The following is a 15,028-nucleotide window of genomic DNA, read 5'->3' as shown; positions in this document are numbered from 1 at the left end:
GATGATGCATCTTTGATTATCCATTTGCATTTCACTAAAAGGTACTGGGGGAGTCCTTTTCTGTGACTGAATAGTATGCAGCCACGAATTAAACAGGAGCCAGAGAATATTTTCAGCTTTGCCAGTCACACGATCTCTGTTGCATCTGCAGCTCTGTTACAGCTAGAAGCCATGGACCATGTATACTGACAAGCATGGGTGTTCTCATCTCACTCTGGCTACTAGAATTTGGTGTTCCTGTAGCTTTTACATATTATAAAATGCGATCTTTTTATGCTTCCACCATTGAAAACAATAAAAACCATTCTAAGATCATAACTTGTGCACACATAGCTAGACTTGACCCAGAGTTCACAGTATGCCAATCCCAAATTTAGAAAATTTTATGACAACATGGAAAATGTTCATGATAATATTGAGTTTTAAAAAGCAGGTGGTAAGACAATATGTATAATGAACTCCCAACTATGTAAAAAAAATAAAGCAGCTATCACCAAGATAACACTGGAAGGAGACTTATGAAAATATTTAGTACATTGCTTAGAATTTAAATTTAAATTTAATTTAATTTTACATGTGTTTATTTACACATACTGGATTTTGTATTGTGACTTTTTTCTGTAGTTTTTATAATTATTCTCATATCAGAAACAAGTTATTTAACGAGTGACAAAGAATCTCTACATTTTCATTAAAATCAGAGTATTTATTGTTAATTAATTTGATGCTCTGTTTTATTTACCCTCTGTCCTCTTCATTTTTAGCCAACAAGTCCCAAATTTGGAAAAGCTGACTCATATGAGAAACTGGAAAAATTAGGGGAAGGATCTTATGCTACAGTTTACAAAGGAAAAAGCAAGTAAGTTCACTATTATTATTATCATTATCATTATTATTATTATTATTTATTTATTTGTTTATTTATTTGTATTTGTACCAGGGATTGAACTTGGGTTCTTGCACTTGCTAGGCAGGTGGTGGCACCTCTGAGCTAAATCCCAGGCCCACATCCACCCCCCCTTTTTTATTTTAGTTTATTGGTACGTTTTAGGTATATGGTACATTTACATGACAGGTCTTGGTTCTCATTTTTTCCCCTTGTCCCTGCCCTCCCTTCACCCTCTCCTCCCCTCCCCATTTACAAACACTTTATTTCCATTTTTTCATTTTCTCATATTTTTTTCTTTTCCCTTATTACCTTTCCCCTACCCTTTCCACTTTCCCTACACCTTTAGCCCTTTTCTTCCTATTTCACATTGTCATTTATCTCATTAGGATCTTGTGTACTATTATAGTTTTTCGCACCAGAGAAACTATTCAGTATTTAAACATGTGTGACATTTGTTTCACTTAGGAGTATATCCTCAATATGTATCCATTTTCCTGTGAATGAATCTAATTTCTCATTCTTTATGGCTGAGTAGTATTCCATTTTATAGAAAAACCACATTTTCTTTATCCAGTCTCCAAATGATGGGCAAATGGGCTGTTTCCAAGTTTTAGCTATTACAAACTGTGCCGCTATAAACATGGGTGCACATATATCACTGTGGTAGGATTCTTTTCATTCTTTTGGATTAATATGTAAAAATGTATCTGCTCTCTTAATACTAAATAGCAGTGTATTTCAGTAGATTATAAAACAGCGTTTTCACTTGCTTTTTTTTATAAACAAATGTAAAAGACAGTGGGATTGGTTAACCTGTTAGCAGAGTTTCGGACTTGCCCATTTAATCTTCTCGTTTAACTGCTCCCTCCAGGTCTGTTTTCTTTTTTTTCTCGGTGGAGTTGGAAGCCTTTCGTGACATTTCACTTCCAGGTGAATGCTGTGATTATTTCCTCATGGACATTTAGTGTTAAGAATAAGAGAAATGATTTGACAAAAACAAATGTATTTACCATTCTTGATATCTTTTTAAACTGAGTTTTTATTCTGTATTTCAGGAGTCACTAGTTTGAAAAAAAAGGCAGGGTTTTCTTTCTAGCTATTATATTTTGCATCATGCTGCGTCAATTTCCACAGAGAAGCAATTCTTTTTTCCTTGTCTACCCTTTCCCCATTGCTGTTCTGGAGTCAGGACCCAGATGTGGGTTTTTAAAATCTCACTGCCATGTTTCTGGTGGCCATTCTCCCTCTCCCTTTTTGAGAAAGGACAGAAATCCATATTTACTGGTGCATAGTTTGTGGGAAACAATACTTTTCTGAGGTAACTACAGGAAAGAAACCGTAATAACCTTACCAAGTGATACTGAAAATCAATTTTGCAAATTATGCTGTATCTTTTACAAATCTTTATAGAAGATAAGACTTTATACCCTAAGTAATCAACTAAAAAAGAAGCAGAAGAAAATTCTGTGAAGGATCAATCCAAACACATATTTGAAAATTTTAAATATGTGCTAATTTATGTAATCTGGCTTTTTTGGGAGGACAATGTTATGATTTTCTTCCTGATATTTGAGTTTAGTAAATGAAGAAATGTGCCTTCTAAAATATTCCTTATGAAAGACTATATATAGGTAAAGAAATGCAGGAATGCTGTAAATTAAAAATATTAGTAGTAATTCTGAAAGCTGTTAAATTTTTTTATTTAAAGGAAAAATTGTAAATGGGGAATAGAAAACAATACAAATCCCAGAGGCCTATTAATGACTTAACCAAACTGCTTGAGAATTACGGAATGTCAGAGTGATGATCCCATGGTTGAGCTACTCTTATCAGAGGTTGTGTCCCACGCTTTTATATTCTTTCCTAAGGGAAAATAGTAGTGCTCTCCTGCATAAAACTTCCTTGTGAATTTAAGGTCAATGACATGACTGAATGTCCTTTATTAAACAGTCACTTTGTTTAAAATCCAGCAATACATTCTTTTGTCTCATTTAGTTCTCACGCTACCCTAAATATGGGTTACGTTATTATCATCTTGTTTACTTGTTTCTGTTTGGCTTGAAGCCATTTCTCCCCAGTGATTATACCTTTATTGTCTGTATATATTGGAAGGGCTTGGAAAGATTTGGTCTTTGTTGAATATTGCAAATAATTCTTCTATATGCTGTGACCTCGTTGTCATTTTTCTTTTTTTCTGTTTTTGTACTGGGGATTGAACTCAGGACCTTGCACTTGGAACGCAGGTGTTGGCACCACTGAGCTAAACCCTCAGCCCTGACTTGTTTTAATTGTGACAGAAGCAAATGTACTTTTTTACTCTAAAGAAACAGACCAAGCCTTGGAACTGCCTTCCCGCAAAAGATGTGATCAGCTGATGTGCAAATATAAGTTGATAAAACCATTAAATATAAAAATTTTTATCTCTTGGATAAAAGAAAAGATTTAAAACTGCCTATACAGCTGTGCATGGTGGCGCATGCCTGTAATCACAGCACTCAGGAGGCTGAGGCAGGAGGATTACTGTGAGTTCAGCCTGGGCTACACAGTGAGTTTCAGGTCAGCCTCAACTACATAGTGAGACCCTGTCTCAAAAAAAAAACAAAAAAACAAACAAAAAAACTACCTACAAATTCTGAAAGGGATAATTCTAGACAATTGCTAGCTTTCACTCTAGTAGGTCTACATTTACCTCATCAGCATTTCTCAAGCAATTTCAAGCCTGCTGGTTACGTGTAGTATTTAATTTCCTTTTACTAGAGAGGAAGAAAGGTACTGCCCACTCAACTGCTTTAAGAGATGTCTTTGAATGTTATCTTTAGCGTCATCTTCCAAAGCAGCTCTCTGTCGTGCACTGACTCTTCCTGGTAGTTGTAGAGATTCCTGTGATACTCAATTTGTGATATATACGTTATTGATTTACATGTGTTAAGTTTGGATTGTACCATGAAGTTCATTGAGTTTGCTAGGGCTGCCATAAGCACACAAACCACAAACAGTCATATGTTGTCTCACAGTCCTAGAGGCCTGAAGTCCAAGGTGTGGGTTAGCAGAATTGGTTCCTTCTGAGGGCTTTGAGGGAGAATCTGTTCCCTGCCACTCTCTGACCTTCGGGTGGTGTGCTGGCAGTCTTTGGTGTCCTGAATAGTAAATGCGTCCTCCCTGCTCTCTGTCTTCATAATCATAGTGTTCTTCCAGTGTGTGTGTGTGTGTCTGTGTGCGTCTGTGTGTCTGTGTGTGTGTGTCTGTCTGTCTAAAATCCTCCTTTTCTCAGGACAATAATCATATTGAATAAGGCCTACCCTCATGACCTCATTTCAACTCGGTACTGCAGTAAAGGTCCTGTGTTCAGGAAAGGTCACATTCTGAGGAGCTGGAACTTCAACAACCTGTTTTTGAAGGTACATTCAGTCCATAGCAGTTATTAACTTCAGATCGGTTTGGCATGGCATTCGTGACACTGTTCTGTTTCTACCTGTGATATATGTCAACTATGCTTTATCTCATCATTCTTTTTTAACCAGCATAAACAAAATGTAATACTCTTATCAAAATGTTGGTTGTAAATCTTAATTTTGGAAGGGTTTCGATGAGCCATGATTTAGAAATTGGAGGAGGAATGGAGTTTTTATTACTCTGGAATTCAGAGTGTCTTATTCTTTAAGGACAGATACACTGGGGGAAAGACTAGTGACTGAAATTTCTATACAAGTGGCCCAGTTGGTAGTAATTTTGGCTTCTAAAGAATTTTTGGCTGTGTCTACATCAACACACAGCGCTCAGAAATGCAATTTGTTTATTTTTTTTAAAACTTTGAACTTATCACATTTTTATGTTTGAGCAGAATTTTTTCTTTTGATCAAAATTGCTGACTTATTTCTATTTTGTGTATGTTTGTTGGGGAGGGAGTTTATCATTATACATGATCATTAATTTCTGTTCTGGTTTGGTTTTCTGGCTGTGTTCTCTCTTCTAAATTTCTGCAGCATTTCATATAGTTAAAAAAATTTATTGTACATTTTGTAGTTTTAAAAAATACGGCATTTAAAGATGTCTTTAATTCAGCACCTTGAAGTCATCTTTTTACCTTTTTGTCAGTCTTCTGTACATTGAGATTTGTTAATGTTTTTAAAACTTATTCAACCAATGATGAATGTTTATTATACTTTTTATAATCATGCCATTTTATATTGTAGGTGAAAAGAAGTGACTCAGATGTGTATTTTGCCTTGGGGAAACTTAATCATGAGGGAGATAGTACATATATACCCAAATAATTCTATATAAATTTGTGTGTCTACACTCTTTATAAACTAGAATGTAGTAACAAATGCTCCAGTAAAATGGTATAGAGTTTCAAAAGCAAAAGAGGATGTTGTTCACCACAGTATTTTATTTTATTTTTTTGGTTTTTTTGAGACAGGGTCTCACTATGTAGGTGAGACTGCCCTGGAACTCACCATGTAGTCCAGGCTGGTCTCTCACTCACAGTGATCCTCCTGTCTCAGCCTCCCGAGTGCTGCGATTACAGGTGTGTGCCACCATGTCCAGCATCACCACAGTATTTTAAATATGTTCTCTCTGGCGGTGACTAATAAGTGAAAGCCACAGCTTCGTGTACTTGTACGTCTATCAATTCTCTCCCACCCTAGAATGTCTTTGTGACATCCTTGGCATGATTTCTTTTTGTGGCTTATCCCCCCCAACTCCTCTGGCAAATACAATGAAATTTTCACCTTTTGGTTACCAGACTAAATCTTTTGAACCCTGGTGGCCTTAAAAAGCAAATGGCTTCATTTTGATATTATGCCAGTTTGATTCAGCAAAACAGTCATTTTTAAGTATTAAAATGGAATTGGCTTCAAGCGATATAGTTTGGAAGGATTGGTGGCTTAGGGGCTGTTGTAAATGAGTACCGAGACCCGTGCACCTCAGCCCTCAAAGTCAGGATGTGGGTGAGTTGTTCTCACTGCTGTGGGATTTGCTGGTGGAGCAACCTAAATTCCCTCTTCCCTCATATGCCAGAGTCCCATGCATGACCTTGCTTTTTTATCAACCCAGAAATCTAGGGGCAGTGTGAAACCATGGCTGTTTTTGATTTCCTCTTACTTCACGTGCCGTTAGAGGAAGAACAGCTTGCTGTTTGTTCCATCCTTGGGCTTACTTGCTCTCAGTCATCCCACAGATGGTCCTGATCACTGGTCATTTTCTCTACTTACCTTCAGTATCTGTTGCAGTGAAGATGTCAGCGCCTCATGCCTGGGCCAGCCTTGTGAGGGGAAGCCTGCCTGTGCTGGTTTGTGCCGGCAGTAAATTGTTATCTCAGAGGTCAGTAAGCACAATGGAAGTATTTGTGCATTTTACGTAACATGAGATTTATGTGGTTGAAAGTGCCAATCTTCTCTTAGCATTTCATTCTGCCAATTTGTGCTGAATAATTGAACTTGAATTAAATGACCTCATAAATTGAGACACTAGCCAAACCCAGACTGAAATGTCCTAAATACATTTCAAAGGGCTCCTCAAAGCCCCAGGAGAAATAGGAAGAAGAACATGCTGTTAATTAAAACAAGCAGCTGCAAGAAGAAAGACAGCAGCGGGAAAGAAAAGAAAAGCAGCAGCAGTTTAACCACCTTTCTAGAATATGTGAGATAAAGGACGTGGCACTTACTGCTTGCCCCGAAGGTCAACTCCATTGAAACTCTATCAAGGGGAATTTGAAGAATTTTAAAAGTCAGAAATCCCCACATAGGAGATGCTGGACTTCTGGCTCATTGAAGTTTCAGTCTCAAGTGTTGAGATTATCTGGACTGTCCTGCCGACTTCAACTTCCAGGATCCTGAAAGGTCACGTGGCCGTTTATGGGAACTTTGCATAGAAGAGAGGCCAATCTGATCACATTTTATAAGCTCTGCTGTAGTATGCTCCTGAGCCCACTGTTTCTCATTAGGTCTGCTCAGACTTCCTTTAGACTTTGGGTTTATGAGCCTAACATTATTATTGTAGCTTACTTCAAAGATCAAACCTGTAACCACACTGTTACAGGATTTGAGAATGGCATTACATTATACTTCAACCAGTGTAGTTTGGTAATTTAAAGCACAAAATATGCCATTACAATGTATAACAGGACATAATGAATTTTTTAAAAAGTAGTTAATAGAATAAATGAAGTTTGCTGCATGAGATTTTGAGGTCCGTGTTCCTTGTGTGCAGGTAAAAGTTAAACTTGGCTTCTTACTGTTAACCTAGTCCAATGACGATAATAGCCCACCCACCAACAACTGCTTATTTTATTTATTAAGTACACTTTAAAGCCTACTCAAATTGCCAGTTCAGCCCTGGCTTCCTTGGGAGGAGGAATGTAGGCACTCAAGCCTGCTTCGTTGGTACAGCTGGCTGCATTTAGCTTGTAGTAGATCAAAGCAAAACACAGTGCTTTATCATCTTGACAAAAGTGAAAGTGAGGTTATTGTTTAAGCAAGAAGCATAATTTCAATTATTAGACTAAATTGTGCTAGAATAACTTTTTTATTAGACAATGTTTAAATATCTTGGCATCTGTTAGCTATTTTTGTTATCAAGGTTTTTGGATCATTTGATTAAAATGCCTTTAAAGTAATAATCAAAATAATCTGAAGGTATTAGTGTCTTCACTGACTCAGAGAGTTAGTATGGACATTTTCCATTATTAAAATGATCAAAACTCAGTACCAGGGCTCCTAGAATCTCTCTCTCATATATCATTTTAAGTGATTTATGAAGAAAATTAGGAGAAGTCTATGATGATGAGAAAAATTTTAGTTCAAAGCATCTCCTCCTTGCTCAGTTACTTTGTCATCGGCATCCTTTCCTTGGTTTCTAGGAAATAGTATGTTTCTAGTCTAAACTAGCTATTGCCAGCTAGGCACTGTTATTTTCCCCAGGATACATTTGCTAGTTTTGGGAAAAACTTTGGTTTTCATAGCCTGGGAATGGTGTGATACAGGGATATGGGGGATAGCAACCACTGTTGCTGTGAAAGACCCTAGGAGTTACCATGAGTCTCTCTTTCAATAGAGAATTAGTTGGCCTAAAAATGTCAGTGCTGAGGGTAAGAAATCTTGGTCTAAACAAGAAAGTCTTGCCAGGAGTGTCTAACTAAAAGAGCTCATTCTCTCTGAGGTACTTAGCTCCTATTGCATTCTCTGTTCTTGGTCAGGCAATGGATAAGTAGCGGTGAACAAAACTCACATAGTCCTGCTTTGCATGAAGGCCTGCATGTAATGGAAGAAGCAGAAATTAATCCGTAGTACACCTGTAACTACTAGTAGTATAAAGGGCCAGAGAGTAATGAGAAAAAGTGGTGGATGGTGTGTATTTCTGAGAGAGAGAGAGAGAGAGGGAGGGAGATGGGTAATGGGTAAACGTTAGATGGGTGGACAATAGAAGACTTGAAGAGGAGTTGTCAAGAAACAGGTCAGGAATAGAAATAAGATGTTTCAGACCAAGGCCCTGAGGAGAGAAAGAGCTTGGTAGGTGTTGCAGACCCAGGGAGAGAGGGAGGTTAAGGGGAAGATGGGAGGGAGGGAGAGAGAGAGGGAGAGAGTGAGGGAGAGAGAGAGAGAACTATGTAACTGGGAACATGGACAGTATCGGGGAGATTGGTATGAGCAGAGTTTTGAGAAATTTGCAGGCCCTTCCTTGAAAATTGTTCTAGGGACCCTCATCCAGGCCTCTCAGCCACAAGCCAGCAGAGATCAATAGCATAAGAAACCCCAAGAACTTCACAAACACATGGAAATTGAATAACACTTTCCTGAACAATCACTGGGGCACAGCAGAAATTAAAGAAGAAATTAGACAGTTTTTGCAATTTAATGATAATGGCAGTACCACAAAGAGGAATTTCCTGAATACAACAAAAGCAATTCTATGTGGGAAATTCATACCAGTGAATGCCCACAATAGGAAAACAGGGCGAGCTCAAACAAACCTAGTGCTGAATCTTAAGCTCCTAGAAAAAGAAGAGCAAGAGAAAGCCAAAGCTCATACAAGAGAGGAAATTATAGAGATCAGAGCAGAAATCAATGCAATGAAACTAAGAGAGCAATACAAAAAATCAACGAATCAAAGAGTTGGTTTTTCAAAAGAATAAAATCGATAAACCCTTAGCCAACCTTATGAAAAAAAAAAAAAGTAAAGAAAAGGCCCAGATCCTTGCAATTAGGAATGAAAAAGGTGAAGTCACAACAGATCCAGCAGAAATACAGATCATCAGTACCTACTTTGAGAACCTGTACTCTAATAAAATGGAAAACACAGAAGAAATGGACACATTCCTAGATACATATGAATTACCAAAGTTGGACAAGAAAGATAAAACAATTCTAAACACTCCAGTTATCATCAGTGAAATTGAAAATGTAATTAAAAATTTACCAACAAAGAAAAGCCCAGGTCCTGATGGTTTCACTGTTAAATTCTACAAGACATATAGAGAACTATTGCCACTAGTCTTTAAACTTTTCAGTGAAATTGAAAGAGAAGCAATACTTTGAAATTAAACATGGAAGCAAGTGTTACTTTGATTCTAAAACCAGGGAAAGAACCAACCGAAAAAGAACCACAGGCCAATCTCCCTAATAAACATCAATGCAAAAATCCTCAATAAAGTACCGGCAAGCAGAATACAGAGTGTGATCAAGAATTACATATAAAGAATGTGGACATTGTGAGTCCCACCCTTAAAAAGAAAAATATGCATAAAATAAAAACCCAGCAGTTTTTAAAATCTGGCAGAGAACTGAGGTCCTGGGAAAACCACTATTGTAGGCCATAGAGAGACAGAGGCATACAGATGGTCAAAACCAAGATCTGCTTCCTGGAGCCTAGCCCTGGAGCTCTGAGATGGTGGAGACCCTTCAGTGGTAATTTTCTTGTACTGCTGGAGGCAGGGAATGTGTGAGGGAGAAAAGTTGAGGGTTTCACCATCTTAAAATGGCTCCTATTATTTCTTGGGCTTTACTTCTAAGAACTCTAGCAGGGTCTCACAGAAAAGATCCTACATTAGCCCCCAGAGGATCTGGCAGGGAGAGGGTAAGCGTAAACGTTATATGAAACAGTGGTACCTTGGTTCGTGAACTTAATTTGTTCCATGACTTTGTAAAAGATGTCCACATCTGTGTTTGTGCGAGAAATGTGGCTGTGGTCATATTTGTAACCTGATACAGAGTTTGTAAACAAAAGCGAAATTTTGCCAAATGCTTTTGTTTGGAACAAAAGTGTTCTTGAACCAAGGCACCACTGTACTCCTAAAGCGTTCTCTGTCATACCGTTCTGTTCTCCAGAAAAGGCTTGATCTGGTCAGAGGAAGGTAACTCCCCCATGCAAGCTCTCTGCAGTCTTCTTGTCTCACCAGCAGTGGCCAGTACTTCAGAGAAACAGATAGGGAGCACGGCAGTGAAAGAAGGACATAGAGGTTGGAAGGATACAAATGCCATGCGCTGGAGAAACACTTGGGAAGATTACAGTTTAGATTGCAAGCCCTTTAGCACATTTCCCCCGGCTTGAACCACTGGTGGCACATGCATGACTGTCCTCTTGGGTGGCTTGTACTGCTGGTGGTAGACGTGGTTCAGTCACGCATAGGACAGTCATGCACATACCACTGGTGGCTCAAGCACCCGGCAGTGAGACAGGAATTATGGCCCCATTGTGCACATTTTAAGCCAATGTAGGTTTGCTGTGGGGTTATAGGATGGTCACTTGTTGTGCTGTGCCATTGTGCCGCCAGGCCTCCAGGAGCAACAGTGAGTTACAGCTAAAAGAGCTTCATTCGCATCCTTCTCTGAGGTGGAGCTGTAAGGGAAGCCCCCAGTCAAGTGGAGATAAGAACATAAATGCTCGAGCTGCCTCTGCTATTCACAGCTATATAAACAGTAGAAGTAACTCAACTCTTAGAATTAAACTCCATCCTCAGTATTTTGGCTTTCAAGTAAATATTATAAAGCATTCGAAAGCAAGAAAAAAACAGTCAACGAAGACAAGACAGTGCATCCAGCTTTAGATATGACACAGATTTGGGAACTGTTATGCAATTTAAAATAACTACGATTAATATGTTAAGAGCTGTAATGAAGAGAGACAACATGGAAGATCAGATGAGTAACATAAACAATGAGATAGGGAAAGAAAGGAAAATGCTAGAAATAAAAACACACCATAACAAATAAAAAATGTCTTTCACGGGCCAATGGTAGACTCAACCCAGTTGAAGAAAGAATCGTTGAGTTTGAAACTGGGGAAATAAAAACTTCCCAAACTGAAATGAGAGGAAGAAAAATGGAAGGAGAAAAAGGAGGGAATATTGAAAATATAGAAAAACAATCAAATATATGGCAATATCAAAAAGTATAATATGTATAATTGGAATACGAACAGAAGAATGGAGCATAAGTAACTGGAGTATTAATGGCAAAGACCCTTACCTAATTAATAACAATACAAAGCCTCAGATCCATCAGCCTCATGGAATGCCAAGTAGGGGGCACACACACAATTCAAAAACAAAACAAAACAAAACAAAAAACCCCAGAAAATAAGCTTATACCTAGGAATATTATATTATATATTACCATACCTAGGAATATCATATTATATATTACTATACCTGGGAATATCATATTTAAACTGTAGAAAAACAGAGGCAGAGAAAATTATGAAGGGAGTTAGCAGAAAAAATACTTCACCTGCTGGGTGTAGTGGCACATGCTTGTGATTCCAGTGGTCAGGCAGACTGAGGCAGGAAATTCACAAGTTTGACCCCAGCTCAAGCAGTTTAGTAACTAGTAAAACTCTGTCTCAAAAGAAAAATTTAAAAAGTCTGGGGATATAGCTTGGTGCAAAGGCTCTGGATTTTATCTCCAGTACTTCAAAAGCAACAATAAAAAAAAAATCCTAGAGAGGTCCATCTATTAGAAGAATTCATTAGACCGCTTATCAAATACTCTGCCCACCACAAGAGTGGTGTGAAATACTTAAAATACTCAAAGAAATGTTATTTTAAAAAATACACAAAGAAAAACCATACCAACCTAGAATTCCACATCCTATGAAATTATTCTTTAAAGGTGAAGGAGAAATGGAACTTTTCCTAGGAAACAGAAACAGAGGGAATCTGTCACTGGTAGCCTTGACCTTCAGGAAGTGTTGAAGCTCTTCATGAAGAAGGAAAACAGCGTAGGTTAGAAGATTAGCTCTATGTCAAAGAGATAAAAGGGAGAGCAGAGTAATAAATGAAAATAAAATAGAATGTTTTATTTTTCTATTTAGTTGATCCAAAAGTGAACTGTTTACTGAGAGCCATCACAGTAGGGATGCCTTGGGTGATTGCAGCCAGAGATAAGTGAAGTGAGGACAGCGACACTGCAGTGCTTGGGAGGTTAGAAGTGACAATGCTGTGTTGTAAGTTATGTGTAAAATACACGATGACATTTAGTTGAAAGTGAACTTTGGATTATTAAAAAATGTGTGTAACGAATTTTAGAGTGACCACTATATATTTTTAAAAAGTTAGATTGGTTCTCTAAGATGATATAAAATGAATCAAATAAAATTAGAAGATGCAGAAAAAAAAGAGGGAATGGCAGATATAACCAATAGAAAATAGTCACAAACATGATGGCTATTAATACAGCTACACATAAATTACTTAAAATGTAACTGCTTTAAATGTGCCATTAAAATATACTTAGGGGCTAAAAAACAAGACCCAAATGTTGTCTGTAAGAAATCCTTTAAATACAAAGCTCAGGTTAAAAGCAGAGAGATAGAGAAATGTATATGTACTAACAAAGCGAAAGATGGGCTGGCAGTAAGTCTCAGACTTTTCTGAAGATGGTCTGGGACGGTGGCAATGAACCTGTAGCGTGTGTCCTGCGGACAGCTGTTTGTTATCATTGAAAGCTCTGACAGGTTCATTCACCATTACTGCTCTGGCATAAAGAGGGCATATGCATGATAATTGTAGGGTTCATTCTCCAAGAAGGACTAGCAGGATAACAATTCCTTTTTTTGGTACTGGGGTTCGAACTGAGGACCTTCCACTTGTGAGGCAGGCGGTGGAACCACTGAGCTAAATCCCCAGCCCAGCAGTCTAACAGTTCTTACTGTCTGCACTGAAGAACAGAGTGGTAAAGTATAAGGCAAACACTGATAGAACTGGAAGAAGCGGAGAGGTTTCCTTGTGCTGTGGAGACTGCAGCAGTCCTGACTCAGTAAAGGACAGGTCAGGGATGAGGAAGAGTGGGGATTGGGTGGCCCGGATGGCACAGCCGGGATGTGCAGAATGTGAGCTGTCACGCCCGGGCCAGGACTGCACGGGACCCCCTGCCCCTGACCTATTGCTCAGATGCTCAGGGAGAGCAGCTTCAAGGGTGGGGACATAGAATACATCATCAAGGAGGAGCAGCGGAGAACTGGGGGCCGTGTTTGAAAATTTCACATGGATTTGGGTCTTATTCTAATCTTTCCTTTTTTGCACAGGATTCTTGCAGTTACATTTTTAAATTTGGAGTAAACTTACTGAGTTTTTAGATAAAATATTGAGAAGGACAAGGATTCCATTTGGTATTTTACTTTTGGCAGGAGGGAAACTAACTTATGGTTTTCCTGGACACTGCTGGTTTATACTTGATGTCTTCGGGTGAATATTAATAATGCCTCTTTTTACTGTGACTATTGTCTCTATTTGCATGAAAAATTATATGATCATCTTATATAATGCTTTATCCTTCTGAAAACTTAATATTTTGCTACAAACAAAATGAAAGAATTCTGGTATTAGACTGAATGTTTATAGGCATTAATTTTTGTGAATCTGTGAGTTTATGAATAGTTTTTGATTGTTCTTGAATCTCCCTAATGCAAATGATTTGTCAGATTATTTTGAAAATTTCGTGACAGCTTGATGAGCATGGTGTATAGTGCATGCTCTTATCAAGGTCTGCAGATGAGACTTTTTGATTTCTTTTTGTAAAATATCAATTCATCAGTCTAAAATTCAAATGACCTGCAAGCGTTGCTTGTTGTTCATGATATAAAAGACAGCCTTGGAGTAATTCAAGATAGAAATCAATGTGGACATTCCTCAAAAGACCAAAACTAGAGGTTCCATTTGACCCAGCTATTCTTCTTCTAGGTATCTTGGCAAAAGAATTAAAGACCTCATATTACAGTGGTACATTTGCATAGAGCAGTATAATTCATAATAGCTAAATCTTGGAAACAGCCCCTATGTCCATCAATAGATGAATGGGTAAAGAAATGTGGCATTTATACAACAATGGATTACTAGTCTGCAGTAAAGACCGGTAAACTTGAGTCATGTATAGGAAAACAATGTGCCTTGAGACCACAATGTTAAGGGAAATAAATCAGACATTCAGACTCATATATTACACTTAGATAAGTTTCTCTTATATGACAAAACCAAAATATAAGAAAAGAGCAAAATAAAAGATAGGTACTAGGAATAGGGAGATCTTCAAATGGGAACGATATGAAAGGATACAGGGACGAGGGAGAGAGGAGAGGGAAAGCGATGAAAAATATTGAAATGTGTTATGCACATGTCCAGATTCCCCACAAGGAATGTCATTATTACATAATGCAAACATGCACTGTATTGATTATAAAAAACAAAAACAATAGCTGATTTTAAATAAGAATAAGCTGGTATCATGGGAAATCAGTTGCTATTAGAGTTTAAGGCAATTAGGATGAAGCATCATTGAGCTTTAGCTAAATGCTTGTGTTCTGTTTAGCACTTATTCATATAAAAGATGTTTACAGTTCTGCTAGGAGAAATGATGGCAAGATAGCACACGGCTGAGAAATCCAGAACCACTGATTCCACGGCGATGTAAGATTGTACTGTAGACACTGTACAGACTGGTCAGCTTTGAAGTGTACAGTATCCTGGCAGGCCTGGGTGAAAAGTATGGGCTTTGGACCAGAGAGTGAACCTTCCCTGCAGTCTGCTTAGGGGCCCACAAGGTGCCTCTTCAGGGTCTTGTTAGCTTCATCCTGAAGTTCTGGGCTGTGGCACCTACCTTTGTTAGTAACATCTGATAATGGAAAAGACAGTGCACACTCATTAGC

General features: G+C 38.1%; 1 protein-coding gene across 4 annotated transcripts in view; it reads left to right on the top strand.

Annotated features, from left to right (window-relative positions):
* The window catches only part of Cdk14 (cyclin dependent kinase 14), a 556,731-nt gene that overhangs the window by 131,848 nt on the left and 409,855 nt on the right, over positions 1-15,028 (top strand). For all 4 annotated transcript variants that reach the window (XM_010609534.1, XM_033758509.1, XM_033758507.1 and 1 more), the window contains exon 3: positions 765-859. In XM_010609534.1, the coding sequence (XP_010607836.1) occupies positions 765-859 (95 nt within the window). The remainder of the gene's footprint in view (positions 1-764; positions 860-15,028) is intronic.

This window comes from Fukomys damarensis, unplaced genomic scaffold, assembly GCF_012274545.1.
Source record: "Fukomys damarensis isolate Sample0158 unplaced genomic scaffold, DMR_v1.0_HiC HiC_scaffold_4, whole genome shotgun sequence".
In the NCBI taxonomy this organism is placed as follows: domain Eukaryota; kingdom Metazoa; phylum Chordata; class Mammalia; order Rodentia; family Bathyergidae; genus Fukomys; species Fukomys damarensis.
Note: the sequence above shows the minus strand (reverse complement) of the source record. Positions and strands in the feature narration are given on the sequence as shown.